This window comes from Chiroxiphia lanceolata, chromosome 10, assembly GCF_009829145.1.
Source record: "Chiroxiphia lanceolata isolate bChiLan1 chromosome 10, bChiLan1.pri, whole genome shotgun sequence".
NCBI classification, from domain to species: Eukaryota; Metazoa; Chordata; class Aves; order Passeriformes; family Pipridae; genus Chiroxiphia; species Chiroxiphia lanceolata.
This window is the reverse complement of record NC_045646.1, coordinates 25,057,362-25,082,047: the sequence shown is the minus strand read 5'-3', so window position 1 is coordinate 25,082,047 and position 24,686 is coordinate 25,057,362. Positions and strand designations below refer to the sequence as shown.

Here is a 24,686-nt window from a genome sequence, read left to right as displayed (position 1 = left end):
GCCTGGCAGTGAGGGGAGACAGGAACCCCAGGGGCTTGGTTATCTCATGCTAAGATAGATGCTGAAGATGAACCCTCCCTGAGGTGCCTGTCTCTCCCCACAGAGGGGAGATGCTCCAAAAAGACAACCAAGATAACTTGTTCAGACTCAGTGCCTGCTGCTCAGATGACAGAAGATCTACGAGATAAATTTAATCTCTGTTGTCCATCATTAGAAAGGAAGCTGAAAGTTTTGAGACGAAGCAAGAGCAAGCTGTCAGGACAATTTGAAAACTATCCCGTGGGTTCAGTTCAAGGCAGAGGCCAGCTGGCTTCTGCCCACTTTCAGAGAAAATAAGTATTTGTGTGAATGAAGCACTACTTTGGGGCAAGTGCATAACTCCTCTACTTTGCATGAGAGAGGCAGAGGAGAAGCTCTGGAAGCAGAGTGGCTGGTGAAGGAGCTGGAGCTGGGAGGGAGGGCTTTGCCTCTGGGGTCAGAACTGCTGCAGGGCTTAAATGTGCTGACCCAGTTCAGCTTCAGTCTGTAACACACAAGTTCTGGGGTGGTCAGGCAAGGAACACAGGCTTCATGGCAACCATTTTAGCTCACCAGGAAGGGCTTAGGTTCAGGTGCTCTTCACGGAATGTGTCTGTTTTAGGGTTACAGAGCTGAAAAATAAATGCCATTTTATTGAAATTCCTGAACTTCCCTTTTCCTAGTTCTTTTGATGCTCCTGGGTTTATTTTTTAGCTCTGTATGATCCGGCGTACTTGGCATTGTCAAGAGAAAGCTATTCAAATTTTATTCAAATAGAAACCAGTAGCTCAAAGATAAATATTTCCTAAAGGCATCTTCATCCCTCCTTCTGTAAGTTGTTGAGATCTTTTATCTCTGTTAATACTGCCTGGAGCTCCTGTCAGAACAAGACCAGGACATACAAGGTAATTAAGTCAAGGTGTCCAGCCTGAGACAGACAGGGACTGAGTAACTGGAATGCAAACAAGCCCACAGATGTGGGCCTTGACATGCCAGGTCTGTTTGCCCACATGTAATGGACTTAATTTGGGCCAGCTACGTGCAGCAGCCCTGGCTGTGTCTGCTCCTTGGCAGCCTCTCTGCAGACATTGCTCACAGGAGAGATAATTCAATCCTCCCCCTCCATCTGTCTGTGGCACATGGAGGAAGGAACCTGGCCCAGCACCTTCACCAGCACCTGCCCTCAGCACGTGCCTGCTCTGTGAGGGAGTGGGAGGCTGGAGCTGCACAGGCAGTGGGGAAAGCGGCTGGGAATGCACAGAATTCCAGAGCAGTAGCAGAGCTGGCATCGGTTTTGAAAGCATTGGTGTTAGTGCTGCCTTTGGGTTGCAAATGCTGTCTACAAACTTAAATGTTGTCAAACAAAGAAAAAAAGCCAATTTCTGTTTGTTTTCCCCTCTGCCAGCTTCCAGAGCTAAAGCAGCTGTGGGGTGGCTGGTTTGCATTCTCCTCTCCTAATGTTTCTCTTCTAGACACTGGTTTAGGGCTCTTCAAGAACATGTACTGAGTTGTCCTCGATCTTACAAAGCCAGCACATGAATGTTGTTTCATATGGAAATGAATAGTTGCTTTTCAAACCTTGCTTTAATTGCAAAGATCAAAACCTGTGGTGGTGAGTGGAGCCGAGGAGCTGCCCTGCTTGGCAGTGGTGAGCATTCCCTGGAATACGTGCTCCTCTGGAAAGCTAAGCAGCTCTTGCAGTATGGCTGGTTGATTGTGCCACACTCTGACACATTTTGCAGAAAATCTTTTATCTGTTGTTGTTTTATCCTTCCTGGGACAGGGAGAGTCCTGACCCTTTTCTCTCAGTAGCAGCAGCCTCTGGGACAGGAAGCTGCAGTGCCCAGCCGGGGGCAGCTCTGCTTGCTGCACTGTCGGGTGCCACTGTAGGTGCTCCTGTGCCATGGAAATTAGTGCCTGCTCTGGCAAAGGGGCTGTTTGCCTGGAGGTGTTTGGTATTTCTGTATCAGCCTAGGAATTGGACTGGATACAATGGAAAATAATAGTATAAGGTACAACCTGCATTGGGGGCTGACAGAAACATGAGCCTTGCCCACAGTGGTGACTGAGCACTGCTCAGCACCCAGGGCTGCCCTGCCCATCCTGATGGACAGGCACAGACAGGAGCAGGGCAGGGAGGGGACCGGGCAGAGCCTGTCAGCCTGAACACAGGGAGGTGTGTCAAGTGCTGCCGTACTAAATGAAATGAGACAATCCGAAGCACAGATGGAATATTTTTTGCTCTTTATTTCATGCTTTATTCCATGTGGATCATTCCTCCCTACAAACATGGTGTTTGGTGTCAGTTAAGCAGACCCTGGCCTATGTTTCAGGTGTATTTTATTTACTCCTTTGCACAAGAACTATCTGATGGTGTCTTGCCTGCTTGCCTGTGGCTGTGTGGCCAGGCTGGTGATTCTGCAGTTTGTGACTTTCTGTACTTTCGAAATCATATCCACAGTATGGCTGTTGTTGAATAGAGAAAAATTAAGATATTAATATTAATGGATGGATTAAAATACCAGCTGAGGGTTCTCCAGTCAGCCCCAAGGCTTTCAGTGGCTCCGAGTAGAACTGTGTGGCTCTGTCCCCTTGTGAGCTGGGTGTATCAGCCCTACATGCTGTTAGTGCTATGTCAGGCCTGGTCTCTCATCTTGTCATCAAGATACCAAGATGTGACAGGTACCGTGAGGTATTAATGCCTTCACATCATCAGTGCTCTGGCTGTGTGATCTTCAGAGTGCTAGAGGAAGTCCACTGAATCTCTGGTCATGGCTGTGGCATGTGTGCCAGCTACCACATCGTACTCAGAGCGCTGATCCAGAGTGGCATATCTAAGCACACTGCAAGGGTATTTTTTCTCAGAAGGAGCCATGTTCTCTATGTGCTGGTCACAGTTTGTATGTTGAAAAGCCTCCTGAATGCCACTCTTCCCAAAGGTTTATTAGCTGATGCCTGTTTCCTGAGCAACAGCCATCCCTTACCCCCAGGGATGTGTAACTCAGCATGGCATGGTGCTGCTGCAGCCTGACCTGGTGGTAAGGCTCACCTAAGTGCAGGGGACTGCCCAGCACTCAGTTCATTTAATCAGCTCTCCCCCATAGGGGTGGCCAAGTGCTGGGCTCCAGCCACCCCCTCACCCTGTCACTGCTCTCCCCCTCCTGCAGCAGGGAGGAGCTGGGCTCAGCTCGGGGTCTGCACAGGCACAGGTCACTGCAGTTGGACTCCAGAGCAAATGGATGGGTTGTGCACAGGTGGATTGCTCAAACAGCAGCACAGCTCTTTTCTGGCAGTGGCCAACACCCACTGTCACCCACAGCCCAGCTGCTGCTGTGGGCTGAACTCTGATAGCCCAGTTTGGGAAAATACACACTTTTACATCCACTCTCTTCCCTCCTCTAGTCATCACAGCTTTACGTTAAAAAGCTAAAACCTCTAAATTACTGAGGGTGCACTCAATCCCTTCATTCAGATCATGGGTAAATATATTCATAAAATCACAGATATCCTGAGTTGGAAGGGACCCACAGGGATCGAGTCCAACTCCTGGTCCTGTACAGGACCCTCCCCAGTAGTCACACCCTGTGCCTGAGAGCACTGTCCAAACACTCCTTGAGCTCTGTCAGCCTTGGTGCTGTGTCCACTGCCCTGGGGAGCCTGTTCAGTGCCCAACCACCCTCTCGGGGAAGAACATTTTCCTAATATCCAACTTCAACCTCCCCTGAGACAACTCCAGGCCGTTCCCTTGGGTTCTGTCACTGAGGAGAGACCAGTGCCTGCCCCTCTGCTGCTCCTCATGAGAGGGGGGGAATACTCAACCCTATTGTCACCAACATCAAGCTCTTGACAGTCAAAGCACTCCCTCACATACAGAGCCCTCCCATCACCTCTCCTTCCATGCCTGTCCCTTCTGAAGGCCATCCACTGCAGCACTCCAGTTGTGAGTCATCCCATCATGTTTCTGTGATGGCAGCTGTATCCTAGTTTTCCTGCTACACAGGGTTGTCCAGCTCCTCCTGTTTGTTGCCCGTCCTGTGCATTGGTGTAGATGCACTTCAGTTGGGTTGATCCTGCCATGTTTTTGTGGGGAGAAGCTCTAATTTTTACATGACCATTCTCAGACACTTCTGTGGTTTCTAACACATCAGTCACCCTTTGTGTCTTTGCTGCCCCATGGATCTCCATCCCCTGCCTCCACGGAGATATACATAATATCATTCCACTGCATCCCACCTAGCTCTAGCTGCACACTGGCTGTGTAGATAAGTGGGAACCTCTCACCCTCTCCTTCCCCATCATCCTGTTATTTTTGTCAGAATGGAAACACTGCATTAAGCTGTTTCTGGTTCAGTGAAGGGCCATTTGCTATCCAAAGGCAGACTGCATTTGAATTTTCTTTCAAATGCCTCGTTAACTCTCTTCTGATTTACTCAGTGCACGATTATCCTGACGTTCTTTTACAACATGCTTCTGTCTCCTTTGTGGAGAGGCACAACCAGTAACCCAGATAACTATGGGTGACTGAGCAGCCCAAGGTGTGGGGATAGCCCGTGTTTTATGTGCTGTGGTGACTGCTCAGTGCTGGGAGGTATACCAGGGACAGTGGGGTTTGTAGAGCTTTCCTCTTTCTCCCTTGAGCCTCATAGACTGTCTTTACATTGTCTTCCCATAATTCATCACTGCACCACTTTCCTGGAGAAAAACAGGGCTTCACTGCCACTCCACAATGGCCAAGTCCTTTTTAGCAGGACTCCAGTGTACACTCTGCTTTCCTGGGGAAATCCTTGGTGTTCGGACAGTCTCAGGCCCCAAGAATTCTGTGCATGTGCTCTGTAGTTGTTGAAATCCAAAGGGGACTGACCTGATACACTGGTGGCATCAGGCAGGCACTCCTGCTGTAGTGGCCAGCAGGACCAGCCCACAAATACACCCCTGTAACTTGGCTACACCAGAGCTGAGGTGTGAATGGTCAAGAATGACATCAGGCACAGCAACACTGTGCTCAGGAGCCCCCTTTCAGCTTCTAGCCCTGTGGGGTTTGGTGTTGGTTTGTTTTTGTTAATTGTTGGGGGTTCTGTTTTTCCTAGAGTAGGGCCTTTGTGGGGCATGTAGTAAATAACTGTTGTTCCTCAGTATAATTGCTTAAACTCTCCAGGAGACTCATTCTAACCAGCTTAACTGCTAAGTTTAACCACTTTAAATAAAGACTTCAGTCTCTATCCATCCCAGAGTAGCTCTGAGGCCTCAGAATGCTTTCTGCTCTGAAGTATGTCTCTAAATATTGGTGCTCAGGGTTTGATTTCAAGGCTTTCAAAAGCAGGTCTGTACTGGCAGCACCAGAGCATCCCCCACGAACAAGGTACCACTGAGCCTTGTTTGCTGGCTGAGGCAAAGTCACCAGTATGAATTCCAGAGCATCAAACTTATGTTTTTTATAATTATGTTTTTCCTGTGTCCAAGTGATTCTGAACAAATGCTGTTGAGAGCAGGGTCAGCCAAAGCACCTGCCAGACAAGCCCCAAGTCCTTTCCACGCTGCTCGTGGGGAGTACACAGATACCAGCACATGGCTGGTGGTGCCAAAGCTGCAGCCACTGGGCACACGGTGCTGCTTTCCTGGAGGGACTGACAGTGTGACTTGCTCTCCCACAGCTCATCAGCGATGGCAGCGTGGTGTACGCAGAAGCCCTGTGGGACCATGTCACCATGGATGACCAGGAGCTGGGATTCAAGGCCGGCGATGTCATTGAAGTGATGGATGCGACCAACAAGGAGTGGTGGTGGGGGAGGATCCTGGACAGCGAAGGCTGGTTTCCAGCCAGCTTTGTTCGGGTAAGAGCTTCATCTTTCTTTGTGCCTCTCCATTAGCATCAAGTGTTTTTTCTTTTTCTCCATGTTTAATGTTCTGTGGTGACTCCTTGAGCACTTTCACTGCAAGAGACAATTGCTTCAACATTACTGTTACTATTCTGTTACTTCAGAGTTTGGATTGACAAGAAGCTGAACATGAGCCAGCGTGTGCCCAGGTGGCCAAGAAGGCCAATGGCATCCTGGCCTGGCTCAGGAACAGTGTGGCCAACAGGTCCAGGGAAGTGATTGTCCCCCTGTACTCAGCACTGGTGAGGCCACCCCTGGAGTGCTGTGTCCAGTTCTGGCCCCCTCAGTTCAGGAAGGACATTGAGGGGCTGGAGCAGGTCCAGAGAAGAGCAACAAGGCTGGGGAAGGGACTGGAGCACAAGTGCTGTGAGGAGAGGCTGAGGGAGCTGAGGCTGTTCAGCCTGGAGAAGAGGAGGCTCAGGGGAGACCTCCTCACTCTGCAACTCCCAGTTGCCAGTGAGGGTTGGTCTCTTCTCCCAGGCAGCTATCAGCAAGACAAGAGGGCACGGTCTTAAGCTCTGCCAGGGAAGGTTTAGGTTAGATATTAAGAAGAAATTTTTTACAGAGAGAGTAATGAGACATTGGAATGGGCTGCCCAGGGAGGTGGTGGATTCATCATCCCTGAAGGTTTTTAAGATGAGACTGGATGTGGCATCAGTGCCATGGTCTGGGAACCACAGCGGGGTTGGATCAAGGGTTGGACTTGATGATCTCAGAGGTCTTTTCCAATCTGGTTGATTCTCTGATTCTGTGATTCTGTTCCTCTGCATGTGGCTGTGGTACATTGTGCCCTCCTGGCTGAGCTGCCTCCAGTGTGAGCTCACTCAGCATAAGTAAATCATGGCAAGGGTGGTTGAGCTCCAGACCAGAGCTAAGCTGAGCTGTGCCAGCTGGGGAGAGTGGTGGCAGCCTGGGCTCCTGCTTACGGGTATGTGTATTGCTTAGTTTTGGCCCAAGCACGTGGCATCCCCTGCCAGGAATGAGCAACACTCTCCTAAAGGAATCCCAGATGCAGCTGGCAGAGGTCTTCACTCCAGTGTCCACTTAGACAATATGGATGAGCATGGCACCAAATTCAGCTTTCTCCATCTGGTGCTGGGACCAGTGCAATGCCACATATGTGACCACCTGACTCACACGTGCACCTTCCCTTAGCCTGTCAGGCTGCTGGGCTATCACACAGCACTGTATTCCAGGCGCTGAAACACATAAAATGTCTTGGAGGTCATGTGGGACAACTGATATAGGGCAATATGAGACATTCAGTGCTTTTGGTGCCAGCTATAAAGCCCACACAGAAATAGCTGTGCAGAGGAGCCCAGACAGTCCCAGCTGCACTCTGCAGAGGCTGGGTACATTTCCAGCAGAGCTTCTGAAACACATCTGAACTCCCAGGGCAAGTGGGGGGGAAACCAGGAGTGCGGTAACTGCTGTGCCCCCCCTTTCCTGCTGTGAGGAGAAAGCCTTTTTTCCTTTCTCCAGGCTGTGACTGTGTGTGGGGGTGCCTCACTCTTTCACCACCTCAGGGCAGCTCCTCAGTAGTGCAAAGGCAATTAGGTGCCTAAGGGCAGAGATTCTCAGCCCTTTAGGTCTTTATCCAGGTCACTTGAGATCACAAATGACCCAAAACCAGGTGAAGCGTGAAAAGAGGTGACAGGAGGTGATCTGGTGTCCTTGGAGAAGTGGGGCAGATAGTGCTATGAAAGTTTTGAAATACTTTATTATGGGTTGCAGGAGAGGGTGTCAGCTGGATAATTACTACAAACAGTGAAGTTTTCTTGCAATTGCCAGGACCAAACTCTCAGCACTGGTGGGGACAGCACTTTTTTTTTCCCTTTTTTTCAGTCAAAACACGGGCCTTATTTTCTTTCATGTTACTGACAAGCTGAATTGTCCTGGCTGGCAAAACCTGCGATGATATCCTAAGGGAAAGTGGACTAGTACCAGCCATTAGGGATGCAGAGTAACAAATTCTTTAAACAGAGTAATTACAATACTTATTCAAGCATCCAAGCAGAGATTTCCTGCTAATTACAGAGAGGTCTGAAGCTCCTGCGGGGATGGATGGCTTGTCTGGGGGCTTGGGTCAGTCTGCAGGTCTCAGTTACTCCACACAAGTTTCAGGCCAAGGTCTGAGTTTAAGACTTGCCAATGTTGCTCTGCTCACAGTGAAGGCAAACCAGGATTGCTCATCTTGAGGGCTTCAGCAGCTGCAAATAGTGAGTACATGTAATTTGGGCCTATGTTGACAAGGGAGGGAGTATGCACTCTTGCTGTATGTAGATGTATTTGTATCAAGGGGTAAGTAATCGTGCCTGGAAGAAGCTACATTGAAGGTTTAAAGCCAGTTCTGTGTCATTGTACTAAAAATTCCTATAGTTATGTGTGTTTCTACTTCGTATCTCACTTTGTACTGAGATTGATCATTTGAGTCACGGTCAAAGTATTCTCGTGGGCACTTGGAGAGCTACAGTAGTGCTACAAAAAAGAAAGCTCCTGAGGGAAATGCAGCGACACTTGCCTGCTTTAGCTCGGGTCCTTTGCAGTTGTTGACTAAACAGACTGTGGGACGGTGTGGCTGCAAGGCTGGCTTTTCCTCTGCTCGTGCTGTGCTGCCATCTGATGGGCACCGGGAAGGGACTGCGAGCCCCACAAAGCCCTGGAATGTAGTGCCGTTCTTCCCGCGTTATGTGCCTGCTGGGAGCTGTACCTGCTTTTAGATAACAACGAACTCTCTTTAAATAATCTTGGGGAAGCAAAAACCAAGAGTCCATCTGTTATTGATAAAGCTAGATAAAACCCCAACCATTTGCTGGTTTCCCCCTCCCTCCCTGAGTGCCCTCTCATATACCTGAGAAATTTCACTTGATAAACCCTTTTTGTCCTGATTTTATACGTAGTCTTCCTGGAAGACTTCTGTCCACAAGAAATGCCTGCTTAAAACCACCCATATCACACAGTGAGAGCAGCTGCCATGTGGATTGAAAGTACCCTCCCCAAACTGACTGTCTGGCCATAGCTTCCCCAAGGGGAAAATAAGTCTAGGAGCAATATACAGGTAGCAGCCCTCTTCACACCCTCTTCACACCCAATCCAGACTCAGTCTTAGTCTGCCATTCAAACAGTCTGACTGTCCCAAACTTCCTTAGAAGAGTTGTGTTTAGCAGTACAAACTGTGACCATCTTGTGTGTCTGTCACAGCTGCGGGTGAACCAGGATGAGCCCATGGAAGATTATCCCCTGAAGGTGGAGGGGGGCAGAGAGGACGACTCCCGACGCTTCGGGATGGGCCAGACCACCAAAGACCAAATGAGGACCAACGTCATCAACGAGATCATAAGCACAGAGAGAGACTATATCAAGCACCTGAAGGACATTTGTGAGGTAACAGAATAAAGGGGGAAGTGAATGTAAGAACTTGTCTGAAGGATAATGGAGTATGTCCCGTTCTTGCCCAGAAAGGGACCCTGAGCAGGTAATTTTCCTGAAAATGAGACTGTATTTCCCTCAGAGCCTGCTCTGCTGGCTGGCATTACACGCTCAGAAAACAGAAGACAATTCATTACAGCAATATCCCAAATGCAGAGGCAGTTGGAGCACTCACTTGTGCTCTGATTAAATGGCATTAATTGAATTTCCCAAGCCAGAGAAAAGTAAATGTCTAAGCATTGCTGTCCTCTCTGTGTTCTAAGCTAATATAATCAGCAACTCCAGCCCTCAGACAAGTCGTGCTCAGATCAAAACAACTGGGGGACGCCAAATGGGTCCTTCACTTGCAAATATGCTGAGTATTGGGACACCTCTCCTAAAACAGATGCACTGGTCCTAGGCAAGGTAATTGGGGAGAGTTCTGCAGGAACACAGTTCTTTACTGAAATGGTACAAAAGTGCAGTGGCTCCCAGGAGAGTAGCTGGGGCAAAGCAGCACCCACATAAAACAAGCCTCTGCAGTGTCCCCATGTCCTTGGTGCACTCCTCCTCCCTGAGTCAATCAGGCATCTTCCCACACAAACATCCAAACCAGATCCACAGCTGGATTTAACTGGCCTGAATCTATCAGTGGGTCAGTGCTGGGCTCAGAACATCCCATAGCCTGAAGCCACATAAAGGTCTTTTTAACAGGAGGGAAAGCAGCTCTGTGACTCCTTCAAGTGTGGGTTACAGGATCCTGCAGGGCAGTGATGTGTCTGTGGCTTGCTTCTATTTCTACCATGTTTGGGGTGACATTAGAGGAAATAACAGCCTATGCAGGAAGGAGGTGCAGGAACCTGCTGTACACCTGACTGCAGTCCCCCGGGGTTTTCTGTTGGCCAGAGGCCAGAGAGCACATGCCCAGGAAGGTTTACAGTTTGGTTTCCTCCCAGGGCTACATTAAGCAGTGCCGCAAGAGAGCTGACATGTTTACTGAGGAACAGCTGAAGACAATCTTTGGGAATATTGAGGACATCTACAGGTGCCAGAAGAAATTTGTTAAAGCACTAGAGAAGAAATTTAACAAAGACCACCCGCATTTGAGTGAGGTTGGCTCATGCTTCTTGGAATATGTAAGTAAATTTTACTTCATGGGAAAGGGGTAGCTGAGCATGGATTAGGCCAGAGAATTTAGGAAATGATCTGACAGAACCAAAGCTTTCTTTAAAAAGACCCACCCAACCAAACTAAATGCCACACCCCACCCCCTCTACCCTGTTCAACCACTCCCCCTGCTCGCAGCTAAACATCCTGTAACTGTTGTGGCTGTGGAAAGAGCGTTTTCAAAGTGCCCCAGCTTCTGAACACTACACTCCTTGCCAGACCTTGGCAAAAATGTAGGAAGATTCCAAAATTTTGAGCTGGACTTGAGTTTACAGGGTGGTATTTCCAGGCCAGTGCCGGATCAGCAGCAGCTGATCCAGTCATTCAGAGCAGTCAGCTGGGCACAGTCCAGGATACATGGGAATGTCCTGGTGTCTCAGAGAAGCTGCATGTGCTGTAACCTGTAACACACCTGCCCATCCCCAGCTCCAGGTCTCTGGGCTTCAGAGTCTGGGGAGGCTGCAAATCCCCAAACGGAGACACAGGAGTAGGACCTACCCGGGGAACACACACGGGAGTCTGAGCCAGGCCATCCCCCTGAGGAACATGGCCAGTGAATCCCTCCGTTTCCCTTGCAGCAAACAGAGTTTCAGATCTACTCCGAGTACTGCAACAACCACCCCAACGCCTGCATGGAGCTGTCCCGCCTCACCAAGGTCAACAAGTACGTTTACTTCTTCGAGGCCTGCCGGCTGCTGCAGAAGATGATCGACATCTCCCTGGACGGGTTCCTGCTGACCCCCGTGCAGAAGATCTGCAAGTACCCCCTGCAGCTGGCTGAGCTGCTCAAGTACACCAACCCCCAGCACAGGTGGGTCAGCCAGGGGCAGGGAAGGAGCCGGGTTGGGCTCATGGAAATGGCTTTGTGAGAGCCCTGTATGGAGGGCAGTTACCAAGAGCAGCCAACACCACAGTTCTTGGGGGTTACCTTGTGGAAACCAGGAAAAGAAGTATTTTTCTGTCAAATACGTATTTTGCCATTACAGTAGCACTGGGCTTTCCTGTCTATTACAGATCTGGAGTTACAAGGTCCACCTTATAATGGCACTTTTCTATTTTATTTGGCTCACCTGTCTGTGATACCAGCACATAGATACTCTGGAGTTACAGGTTTCTGGTGGTGGTGGTGGTGAAAACTTTGTCTCCAAAAGCATTGGTTCAATATACCCCAAAATGTCCACATAGCTACAGCTCACCAGTGGGGAGTCGTGGCCTGCAGCAGTCAGGCCACACGCACTCAGTGCCCTGTCAGCACCAGCTCCAAAGCTTCCAAATCCATTGCTCAGTTTCAGGGTGAAGGCCCTGCCTTTCGATCAAATAATTGTCACTTAATCAAGCATCTGAAATAATCAGCTACAGAAATAAAACATGAAAAATCTATATTAAAGTGTTGATATTGGTCCATTGTGGCTGGCTTAATTTCACCTTCCTAATTGCAGCCCTGGCATTTCCCAGAATGGTTTTAAGCATGTCTTGTTAAATCTCTAAGCATGTTTTCTGATGCTGACCTCGGAGCAGAAAACTCCTTAACGCAGTGCACAGATGTTTTGAAAGTTGCCTTACAGCCAAGTTGTGCAGCTCAGCTCCTTTCCCCTCTGAACTCAGCAGAAGTAGCTGGTGGCAGCAGATGGTGTGGGGGAGGGAAGATCAGCTTCTGTCCTACCCTTCCAGATAAGCCATCGGCTTCTATTTGAAATGAAGCCAGTTAATGCTGAACTGCCTCACCTCTGCATGACAGATCAGCCCCTGGGTGGAAACAGCGGCATAACGAATATGTTGTATTATGTTGCCGAAAGAAAATGAGGCTTGGAAAGCCCTGGAGATTCTTCCAACAACTCATATTTACACCTTTGTGGCTAAACTTGATTATTTAACCCCTTCCCTTTCCCAAACCTGTCCTGTTTTTGTTAGAAGCCCCTAAGCTGTTCCTTGAAACCAGCACGGTCTGACAAGCTGTGCCTCCAACTTCCAGCACAGCACTGCTGGGACAGGCTGCAAGTGGAACTGCTTCAGTCCCCAGCTCCAGGCCGTGCAAGGCTGCCCTCCTTTGCAGGGCAGGTACAACACACATGTGCCGTTTTGCCATGTCTGACACCTCTGCCCATCCCCAGGGATTTTAAAGATGTCGAGGCTGCCTTAAACGCCATGAAGAACGTCGCCCGGCTCATCAACGAGAGGAAGCGGCGGCTGGAGAACATCGACAAAATTGCTCAGTGGCAGAGTTCCATAGAGGACTGGGAGGTGAGAGGCTTCCCTTCCCTGGGAATCAGCTGTTCCATGTTGATCCTCTTCTGCCCTTCCAACAGCTTCTGCTTACAGTGAGATCTCACTATCCAGCCCTACCTCAGTTCTCTGACCTTCCTCGTGGCTTTTTTATTTAAACAGATGTGATCTTTTAGTACAACTGAACATGTCTAGCACATAACCCACCTAGACCAGCTGCCTTGGCCTGTTCCCTGGGATTTTTGCTTTTTCTTGCAGAATGAAATTAGCATGTAGGTTAGTGAAATTCTATTATTTTTCTCTTGCCCCCCATTTTATCTTGAATGGTTTCAAACTCTCAAGATGAGAATTGTCGCTTGATGCTTAATAAACCAGGTTATTGTTGCAGAAACGTAAGCTCTGATATAGTGACAGAGGAAGCAAAGGTTCCTGTAGACTCATTTTAAAAATTGCTAAACAAAAGAAATAAAATACTAATTTTCTAAATCCTAGACTCAATAAAACCACACTGCCTCCCTGCCCAAGGATGCCAGGCTAAATCAGCTCTCTGTTTATGTGCTTCCTTTCTGTGTGGGATGAGGCAGCTTCCCTAAGCAGACTCCCTGGAAAAGGAGATTTTTTTCATTTAACACGCTATTGTTCTTCTCAAATTCAGTTCTCATTCCCTGGGTGCCAAGGGCACAGTGTCTCCATGATGTGAAGAGAACTGTCCTTCAGCACAGAGGCTGCCTCTCATTCCCAGAAGACTTTTATCAGCAGGAATTCAGGCCCCTCACACAAACTGAGGTTCTCCTGTGAGACTGTGGGCTTATTTCTTGCTCCCCATTTTCAGATGGCTGAGACCAACCTGTTCTCTGTGCTGTTCCCAGGGTGAAGATGTCCTGGTCAGAAGCTCAGAACTCATCTATTCTGGGGAATTAGCCAAAATCTCCCATCCTCAAGCCAAGAGCCAGCAGAGGATGTTCTTCCTCTTTGATCACCAGCTTGTCTGCTGCAAGAAGGTAACCCCCCAGCCAGGCACCAGTGCTGGCTACCACAGTGCTGAGGAATTTAAGTGAGCTCCCTCTCCACTCCTCTTTGTCCTTAATACTTACTGACATCGTGTGCTCCTGCCACTGAGACCTCTCTGTGCATTCACTGCAGTCTTTTCTCTGATGTCCTGGGGTGTTCTGTGCCCCTGAGCACAGCAAACAGCTACCAGCCTACTTCTCATACTGAAAGAGGAAAGCACTGCATTGCTTCTAGAGTTGGTGGAGGGGATATTTCATACAACTCAAGTATAAACATTCTCACATATTTTCTTTTAAATATCTTATTTTTCAACTGTGCTGTCACCTGAGATAAGTGTCAGTCAGAGGGCACCTGCAGCTTTGATGAAGAGCTGTGGGCCTTGGCAGTCAGTAAGATCATATTAAGTCACATGTAAGTCTGTAAGTACAGCCCGTGTTTTTTATCATAACCTAAGTAATGAAATCTTCCTTCTTGGAGCCAATGAAAGGTATCTTCCTCTGGAATTTCAAAACTGAATGTGCCAATTTTTTTTTGCACATTCCACATCTTGCAGGTAGCTCTGAGTAACTTGGGCATGAAAATTGCTATTCTCAAAGTTACTTTTCATTGTCAACACAAGAAACAAGAGCTAATTAGGATTTTTTTCTTTTTTTTTATCTTTCTAACTGGGACTGGAGGATGCAAATAGTGTTTTCTGTCAGAGGACAGAAATGAGGGATTTGGGATAATGTGTAATACCCAAGCTTGCTTCTCATTCAGATCTTCAGGGCAGCTGATACCCCCCCAACAGCAGATGCCACTTGTCCTGACCCCAGGGCCCCTCACTGCCAACAGTGCCCACAGCAGCTCAGCAATTCCACAGATTCAAATCCAGTATTCAGGGTTTTTTACAGAACTGTAATGACTACTGGGAAGATTAAATACATCACATCAGAGAAAATGAATGTTTAGGACAGGAAATGGCACATCTGTTGTGGTCTCTCTGACAGGACCTTCTGCGCCGGGACATCTTGTATTACAAGAGTCGGATCAACATGGATGACATGGAAATACTGGATGTAGAAGATGGGAAGGACAAGGACTTCAATATCAGTGTGAAAAATGCATTTAAGTTGCACTGCCGAGACACTGAGGAAGTCCACTTATTCTGTGCAAAAAAGCCTGAGCAGAAACAGCGCTGGCTGAAGGCGTTTGAGAACGAAAGGAGGCAGGTGCAGCTCGACCAGGAGACAGGTATGGAAAGAGCGATGCTGGGAGACAGTGGGGGTTTGTGTTCGGTTTTGTTTTTCCTCTTTTTTTTACCCACTAGCCAATGCCTGGGAGGGAAAGGGTAGGGAAGCCAGTCCATGCTCCAGTCCAGCCCTGAGCTGCTGAATTGCACATTCTGAATGAATCCGTGCAATTAAAAAACCACCGTGAGCCGACACTGCAGCGCGTCCTCAGGGAGGCTGATGTGTCTTTAATGAGTTCAGGCAGGGCTGAGAAAATAGGCAATACATTACATACAGCTTCCAGTATTCTGCAGTAGAGTGTGAGTGCCCAGCTTGGAGGTATCTGTACAGAACAGGTTCAGTCGAGGGCTCTCATTGTGCAAGAGGGTTTGCACTGTTTTGTCTAAATCCTGCTTAATTCAGACCAGAGTGATCTAGAAAGATTTCAGCCAAACTGCTTTGGGCTGGCTTCTTCACCCAGCAAAGTGTGGGGCAAAGGGCAGGCAGCAAACCTGGCATGAGAGGTGGGGAAAGCTGTGCAGTGCAGGCTGGGGGGAGAGGGCTGTGCCCCTGCCAGCCTTGGCAATAACTGTGCCCTCTCACCTCAGGCATTTGCCTCCCTCTGGTATTTCCTCTGAGACACCAAACGATGACCTGCTGCTGACAAACTGTTTTATCTTCCAGGTTTTTCAATCACTGAGGTGCAGAAGAAGCAGGCCATGCTGAATGCCAGCAAGCAGCACCACGCTGGGAAACCCAAGGGTGAGTCACATCTGAGCACAGGAACGCTGTGACAGCGGGGGGTAGCTCGGTATTTACTACATGGGAAGAGTTCCAATGAAGTGGCATTAACAAGCTCTGGAGAAGGCCAGATGGTGAGCTCTGATGTGACAATCTGCACTACAGTTCCTGGTAGCTTCAGATGGCTGGAGTCAGGAAACTGTTCCTAACTCCAGGAGAGCTGCTTTGCACATAATCATTGAGCACTGTGCCAGAAACCATCAGCCCTGATCAGTGCACAGCCTGGCCCGGGGACACAGGCTCTCCCAGCAGTGTGGCCAAAGGCAAGCTTTGTAGCAATCCTCACGACACACAGAGGGTCATAAAGGTGACTGCAGCAGGGACTGTTCCTGCCTGGGGAAGATGCTCTAAAACTGCAATTTGGGCAGAGTGCCAGGAAGGTACCGTGCTCGAACAGAGCTGATCATTCAACCTGTCAGACACAAGGATAATTTAGCAGCAGCCAGGGAAGTGTGAACTCAAGCAACAAACTGGAAGGTTCCTGCGCCCACAGCACTGTTGGCTGAAAAGAGCCCTGTGATGCCACCTTCCCCTTCTCTCTGTTCAGAGGAAGAGGTGTCACTTGCTTTCCCCTCGACCCACAGAGGAAGCCACTTCCTCTTGGTGGTACCAGCCAGCACTTAAATCCCAGCCACGCCTCCAGTAAGAAAGCTTGGCTAAATGTCAAAATAGGTCAGAAATAAGATTTGGCTGCAAACAGAGGGAAGTTTGGAAGGAGGCCAGACCTCTCTAACAGAGCAAAGCCCTTGGGACAAAGTATTAGAGGTGGCCCCACAAGCTAGCCCTATCCACTGGGCAGGCACTGACCATTCCTACTTAGAAATCCATCCCAGGATGTTGGAACGGGCAACAGCAGCATTTGCACAGCAGTTGCTTCTCCCAGCACAGGCAAAGGCACCAGTTAAGTTGGTGATGAGCTGCAGCTCTTCAGCCCTGCTGTTGTGTTGGTACAACACCTGGCAGTTATGTGGCACATTTCTGGAACTTCTACAGCATCAGCTCTAATCCTAACAGGCAGTGCTGAAAGTAAGGGTAAACTAAGGGAAGAGTAACACTAAGACAAACCCAGTTCATGGCCCTGCAGCTTTAACGGGGACTGAAGGGGGAGGAGGGAAGGGAGCTGTGCTCAACTAACATGCTTCCCCTCTCCTCCTCATCCCAGCTGTCACCAGGCCCTACTACGACTTCCTGATGCGGCAGAAGCATCCCACCCTGCCCACCACGCTCCCTCAGCAGCAGGTCTTCATGCTGGCGGAGCCCAAGCGCAAGCCCTCGAACTTCTGGCAGAACATCAGCAGGCTGACGCCCTTCCGGAAATAGGGGCAGCCCCACGTTTGTGCCTGAACCCCTTCTGAGAAAGCACTTTACCCGTCAGCCCTGGGAGGTGGAGCCCAGGTTCTTCCAATCCTTTGTTTACAGAGGATGGCACATGTGCTCCTGCCTTCCCTATTTATTTTGCAGCCCGACTGACCGCCCTGGTTCCGAGGTGAGACACTGCATGTGCATTTGTGCCGTGGAGCCCGCCTTGCACAGTGCCCACGAGGCAGAGCTCCAGGAGGAGCTCACAGGAGGGAGCCTGACACACTTCAGCTGAAGAGATTTTGCTTGTCAGCTGTACTTGGACTCACTCCTTCCCACTGTGCCCACCACTGCTGTCTGGCAGCTTCAGAGGGGGTGGCAGCTGACCGACCCACTGCCGTGCTCGGAACGACAGTTCAGAGTCACTGACGTGACACACTGGCCATGGAGGGACAAACCCTTCTGCTCTGCCCCTGCCCCACGTTTCTCAGAGACATGATCCTCCTACACAGGCCCAACTAACTCAGCCTCTGCAGGCCCTCAGACAGACACAGTGAGTACAGCACTGTGACCTCTCCTAGCCTCTAGTCCAACACCACTGGTGAACGGTATCGTACATTAAACTGTGCCAACCTGCAGCATGAGTCAAGTTCAAGAATCTCTCTAGTGGGTTTGAGTTACATAAGTTAGAGAAAAATGTGCCTAATTAATACCGTACTCAATTCTTTAGATTCTCGTCTCTCCATCATTCTGCCATATTTCCTGGCCAATGAAAATGCTCATTGTTTGTAATGTGTTTATTTATGGTAAAAATCAGAACTGTGTATTTTGTAAGTCTGTAATTGTTCTTGTCAGATGTTGTTAACTTGATGCCTGTTTTGTCTGTTTAATTTTTCTTTTTTTTTTTTAAAAAAAAGGTCAATATTTGCAAACCCGGCTCCCAGAAGTCAGAGTCTGCTGTTCAACTCTGAAACACAATTGTTATGCAAACTCCCACAGACCTTCAAATTCAAGGCATGTTACTGACACTTTTAAAAAATGGAAAACCACTTTAAAAAGGCCTAAATTTGTCATAAGGAGCCTCATTTAAGTACCCAAGTTTCAAACCGTGGCCAAAAAGAATTAATTTGAACCTTGGTTAGCAAAAGGAAAGATTTGCCTTACCATAGCGAGAGTTAGAAGCCATACTGACTGAATTCCTTAGCTTAGGAGACATCCCGTGACAGTGGAAGGAAGACTCCTGCTCATTCCAACTCGACGCTGTGTGAGTGAGCGCTGCCTGCAGAGCTCAGAAATCCAGTGTTTGTTGATGCTGTAGCTGACCAAAGTCTGGTCGTCCAGGGATATCTGAATTCAGTAGCATGTACAAAGTCCTTCTTGCACTATATCTTCCCCCCAGACCAGGGGCAACATTTAATTTCATAAAGAAACTTGTAAAAGTGACTCTCAGCCTGTGTTTGTCTCCAGCATGTCTGTGTGAACTTGTTTCTCTGCAAAGTCACTGCAGAGATTCTGCTCTTGCAGCTCCAGCAGTGACCACACCACTTCACCCTCAGAGCAACCACCCTGCACAGGGACCAGACCAGAGTGGGCACTGGGGACACTCTGCACTGGAGAGGACATGGGTCAGTACTGGGGGAGGGGCAGGGAAAAAAACAAACCCAGACAGAAAAAAAACACTTCAAGAAGCCACTGAGATCAGGCAGCTACATCACTGTTGGCATACTGACCTTTGCAACACAGACACACTGAGACACCAGCACACAGAGACACCCACCAAAGGCACAGACACCGACAAGACACCAAGAGACACACAGACCCCAACAGACACACACCGAGACAGACGTGGGCAAGGTGGAGAGAGAGAGATGGCAACCAAGAGAGACCCTGACACACAGACATGCAGACACACACACACAGGTACATCAGCTACAGCCAGCACCCCTCAGGAACAGAAGGCAACTGTCACATTTGTGTTTACCCTAAGTGTCTGCACCCTCCTTTCCTTATCCATGGCGTGTTTGTTTTGATTGGCCAGGAAGCAAATCTGTTGGCACTGAAATGATCAGTTTTCTGAGCTTATCATCAGCTTTGAAGTAAGTTGGGGAGAGGACAGTTCCCCCCACAACACATGCACACACCCTCTAAGCATGATGAGCTGTGAAGATGCAACAGGTTTCTCATGATCTTGTCCAGCTGAGTGTGCTCAAGGGTGGGGATTCCCCCAGGAACCTCCCTGCCTCCCTGAACAAAACATCGCTGTCCCCACCATGAAAGAAGTGCTGACATCTATTCAAAGTGCCCCTTGCTGCAACATCTGTTTTTTAGCCACTATGTTGCTTAATACACTCAGCTTTACATCTACATTGAAGTCACTCCACTAGAACTCACCTCCTCCTGAGGGAAATGAGGTGACAGTGGCACAGGACCCTGGAGTGCAGCAGCTGTGAAGCGCAACAATGCCCCTGCCCTCCCTTGCTGAAAACACACACAAGAACTGGCTACTATTTATTATCTGGGTAGCAATATTCTGAACAGTAGATATACACCAAGTGGTTTAAATTCTCACATCACTTACCAGCTCTTCCAGAACTGATTTCACATCCGACCAGCATGCACAAATGATTCATAGCAACACTTTTTACAGAAATGGTTTTTTTACTGCCAAACCAGACTCCTCTAGTCAGACAACATCGCTGACCAGTTAATTATTTTTGGTAGAGAGAAATACATTCTCCACTTGACTATCAGTACTCTTCCTAAAAAGCGTCCTCAGCTGGGATTCTAGTCTTGCATGCCAGTTTGGAGCTGGAATCCGATCCCCTGTGCGAGACTGAGATCGGTACAGAAGCTGATCGTGCTGGAAGAGGTGACACTGCTGAACAGGTAAGGCTCAAACCCACTGTGCTCAACACACCCACCCACAGCCTGCTCTGAAGAGGACTTTATCACGAAACACCACCCTTTGTTTTCTACCCAGCACTGCTTCCTGATTCTCTCACCACAACCCACAGTGTTTCCTGAACAAACTATGTAGCAGATCACGTGCAAACTCATTGGTTTTAAGTGATTACACACTCAAAAAAGTCATTGCCCAAGTTCCTCATTAAATGGCAAAGCATGCTTGTGTGTGAGATGGTGGTAACACATTAACCAACCCTGAATTTCCTTCCTCTTCGCCCTGGCATCTGGATTTCAAATGGAGTTCCATTGTTCTGGCAGTGAACACACCAGGGAGAACACACGTGTGTATGCCAGGAGGTGTGTGTGTACACAGTGTGCAGCTTCACAAGGGCATCAGCTAAACTCGTGCTAACGGGGTTTTTGGCATATGAGCAACACAAGTACAGCCTCTGACAAGCTCTCTGATCTAAATGGACAGCACAGTCTTGCCAGATCCACAAGAAGTGCCCATTTGAAACATGAAGCAGAGCTGTGAGATGTCAGAGGAGCTCTGGAGATGAACCACCTACATGGGCCAGAAATGCAGATTTTCATACAGAACAAACTGAAGCTCCTGACATGAGGCTGAACAGCGGCTCAGAAAAACAGTTCTGCACTGAGTTACATGAAGTGGACAGGAAGATTTGATTCAGGGGTGGTTTGGGTTTTTCGAGGTGTTGGCTCTATCTGTTCCCTCCTTCTGTAGCTATCCATTTAGGAAGCTTCTTGTGAAAACAGCTCTTAAGGAGCTAAATCTGCCCAGTTTTCACTTGGTCAAGTAAGACACAGACTTATGTAAAGCATGCGAACCAATCAAAAGAATGATTTCCTGAAACTACCAGTAATGTGAAGAGAACTGGTGGCTGCTAAATAATGAAGTTTCTGCTGTGACCAAAAAAAACTCCACAAACTCTCTGTTTTGAACTGTTAGTTTGGAATAACTGATTCAGACACGGTGGGTGTATACACTGTGCCAAGTTCTGAGAGCATCAAAACCAGAACAAACTGTCTTTGTACTAACTCACAATAACAACTAGATCAATTCCCATGGAGAGATAAGTTCCCAAAGCAGCCTTTAGTATCTTTTCTGTTTTGTCTGTAACCTGAAGAGCTGTGGGGTATTGGGTGGTGGGGAGCCCTGTTTGTGGCCAGCCACTGTGTGCACTGCAGGTGATTCCCACCATTCAGGACACTGCTCCACAAAGCCAGCATGGCAGTCTGTCATCCAGGAACCAGCACAAACACCTGCATCTGGGTGTCCCAACAGCTTCCCAAAAACATCAGAAAGCCAGGCCTCCCCCTCACCAACAGATGATGGGATAACAGAACTGAGGCACTTGCCAGTGACAGGCATTCCAAGAGAATCTCAGCTTCAGACTGAAAATGCTACTTTTCTTGGGGTGCCAGAATGACTGAAATTAGTTTTTTTTAAAGGAAAAGGCCTTTCATCTTTTGCAATATATGTCAGAATATCAGGCTGTGCTCCTCCAGATTTACTGTAGTGGAAAGAGCAGCACTGAAGAAATCGGTGCCAAGACTGATATGTAAATATCAGTGTTCTGAACAAGTACTGCACCACTCACCACCCAGACTGCTGGAGAACTGTCAGCACCTGTGGGGGACAACACCCAGCAAGTGCTAAATTCTTATTTTACTGGCTTTACTTCAGCTGTTTTAATGCTCCTGTCAGGTTTCACCATGTACCTGCTAAGGAGGGTTATGGCACTGCAATGCCCTTCTGGACAGTGACTATGGTAGTACAGCAATTCCTAAAGCTTTAAGAAGGGAACTATTCACACCTCATTCAACTGCTGGAGCCTCAGCCTGTACCTGCTGCTACTCATGTTTTCGACCAAGTCTCACTAGAATGTCCTGTCCCAGCCTACCAGCAGAAACTCCCTGTCACAGAACTCCCAGCCTAAGCAAAGCTGTAGGATCAGGTCTTCAGGTAATTAATGGGTTAAAGAATAAGAGCTTTGATAATGGAGAGAAGTTCACTGAAAAAAATTTGAAGTGTTTTCAGCTGATTTTAACTCACTGAAAGCACAGTGGTATTCTTTCAGGTTGACAGTGCAAGAGAGGGAATCAATCTTCCAAGCAGCAGAGACAAATCAATTCAGATCGTTTCAGAGTGAAGCCAGTGCAAGGTGACAGCCAGCAGTGTGACAAGGCACAAGGCTCCTGCACTTCCCCGAGTGCCACACAGGGTGGGGGATCACATGCTCCAGAACAACCTGGATTCACTTGCCTTTACGCTCACAGCCACAGCGCCAGGCTCAGAAGCCAAAGGGTGTTCCTTTCCAGCCACACAGCAATCCCAGCTTGCCCTGCCTTGGGATTAACTCCTCACACCACACTTCATTTCTCCCCGTGTCTCTCACACGTTATCCTTAACAAGCTACATTACTAAAATCCCATGGCTTTGGCAGTGCTGGCAGTTTTAGGAAAAACGCAGGCTGCTTGTTCTTTTTGCTTAACACTCCTGTCATCTTCCTCCCCACAACTCCACCCTCCGCACGTCCTGAGCTCCTCTTCTGCACAACTTTGCTACCAAAGCAGTTCCCTGTTTCACAGCCTGTGCAAATGCAATACCTGTGATACTTCCCCCAGACCTGTGTAACTTTGTGTGACTGCTTACATATACAGTTGTGAGATGGGAAATAAACAAGCTACCAACTTTAGTCTTGTCTAATTCTGTAATCCTCCCACAAAACACTACTGAGTATACACCATCAGCCTTTATATCTGCCATAACCACATGTAACAGCATTCTGCTTAGAAGTTCCTGCTATCTTTCCACACCTGCTTCTTCCCCTTTTCTCATAAGCAGCAGCCTGCCCACCCATTACCCGGGCTTTTTTCTTTAACCTCCAGCAACCTGAAACAATATGCTTGCTATCTAAATCCCACCATGAATCCTTACCCCAGCTACAGCCACATGAGCATTCGTGCACTGAAACACAGTTCAGCATTAGAGCTCCTGTGAAGTTCACATGATTACAATTCATACAAGGCTGGCGAAAGCAAAACTGAGGGAAGGTGTGTTCCCCTCCCTCTGTCTGAAGCATCAATTTGTCCATGTACTTTACCCTTCTTGCCCAGGAAAGAAAAAGCTATTGTAAAACACTATAGATTCATATAATCCAAAAATGAAGGTCTGGCTGCAGTAATTGAAGCTGACAGCTGAGCTGTTCAGTGCTAAATTTTCTCTGTCAAGGTTGCGTTGGAAATATCTTTTAGTCCAGCAGCAAGGACTACAGCTATGGGTTCCTTGTACCCACAAGGCTCAACAGCCTTCCCTCCGGGTCTGCCATTCCCTCTGTGACACACAACACAACTTCCCATAGCTACCAAAGACTTCTTGCTGCTGTAAATTTTTTAATGTTTATTTTAAAGTAGTCACATGGCCCCCATTCTATTCTGGATGATTAATATTCTGGATAGCTAATAGCCTGATGGATACTGAAATAAAATCAGGAGAGCGTTTAGCCTCCCACACACGAGTCAGACCTTTACTCCATCTAATGCAGCAACACCTTCTGTAACTGACATTTCCTACACAGAAAAATTCCCAGCTAAATAATAACCACTCGTGATTCCAGGGGAGCTCAGCAACAAAACTATTTCTGTTACTGAGCTTTTTTACAATGAGTTTAGAATCTAAAGCAAGATGCTAGAAACAGTAAACTTTGGTTTTCCCCATTATTAGTTACAGGAAAACTTCAAACTCTAATCTTCCTATTTCTGACAATCACTTTTCTGGAAGAGGCTCTGGCTGGTTTTAAGTGTTCAAAGCTGCCCTTACAATGAGAAAAGTTCTTATCAATACATCTAACTTTCACAGCAAGTAACTAACTACTTGTCAGCGAGTGGGACAGTAATGTGCATTACACTGCCACTGCACAGTAAGCGTGGGAAGAGGGGGGAAAAAATCAAACCATTACTGACCCACCATTTTGGTAGTTCCATGGATACATTTAAAACCACCACGAAAGAAACCCCACATACAGACTTAAGAGTTCAGTACCATTCTTATGAGTGCTGAACATGGCACAAAGTCATGCTTCACAGCAACAGACCCCCACGAGAACAGCTAGACTGGAATCCCAGGAGTGATCAGCATCATTCTGAAGAACAGTATTTCCCTTTAGAGCATCCCAGATTCCAGCAACCCACTGGTTGAGGATTATGAATTTTTATCAGCTCCAGTGCTCTGCAAAAAACACCCCCAAACCTGTCTCCCTGTAACATGAAAGCAATCCCAGGACAAGTGACCAGAACTTAGTTGAGATAAAGCACATTGAGGAAAGAAAACCAATCTGTCCATGGGATCCCTAGCGCTTGGCTACAGTTGTAGAAGCTCAGGACTGACTAAACCACCTGTGGCAATATCTCAACAACCACAGTGACACAGTCACGTTGCACCTTCCTCTTCCACATGTTGCTTTTCACAGGAACATTACCAGGTAAGTTACTGTTATTTTTGGAGACCTACAATAAATCAAAATAGCCAGTTAGTTCAAGCAGCATAGTTCTGTTCCCCCAAAATACACATAATTCCATTTTAACATTAGTGCTTTACAACCACCCACACACTAAAGAAATAGGATAATTACCCACACTTCACACCTACTCAATTCTTTTCCTTCTGGGGAACACTCAAGAAACTGATTTATAACAGCCTTCTGCTCAGGCCTGTCACCTCTCCAATCACACAGCATGGATTTGG

The 24,686-nt window shown here is 48.0% G+C and overlaps 1 protein-coding gene across 5 annotated transcripts in view; it reads left to right on the top strand.

The window, feature by feature from the left end:
* Nucleotides 1-22,638, top strand: part of ARHGEF4 (Rho guanine nucleotide exchange factor 4) — a 223,791-nt gene extending 201,153 nt beyond the window's left edge. For all 5 annotated transcript variants that reach the window (XM_032697385.1, XM_032697386.1, XM_032697388.1 and 2 more), the window contains 9 exons: nucleotides 5,670-5,849; nucleotides 9,096-9,278; nucleotides 10,259-10,438; nucleotides 11,048-11,280; nucleotides 12,581-12,710; nucleotides 13,562-13,693; nucleotides 14,693-14,936; nucleotides 15,599-15,676; nucleotides 16,878-22,638. In XM_032697385.1, coding sequence (XP_032553276.1) covers nucleotides 5,670-5,849; nucleotides 9,096-9,278; nucleotides 10,259-10,438; nucleotides 11,048-11,280; nucleotides 12,581-12,710; nucleotides 13,562-13,693; nucleotides 14,693-14,936; nucleotides 15,599-15,676; nucleotides 16,878-17,035 — 1,518 coding nt within the window. In that variant the 3' untranslated portion in view covers nucleotides 17,036-22,638. The remainder of the gene's footprint in view (nucleotides 1-5,669; nucleotides 5,850-9,095; nucleotides 9,279-10,258; nucleotides 10,439-11,047; nucleotides 11,281-12,580; nucleotides 12,711-13,561; nucleotides 13,694-14,692; nucleotides 14,937-15,598; nucleotides 15,677-16,877) is intronic.
* Nucleotides 22,639-24,686: the final 2,048 nt, after the last annotated feature.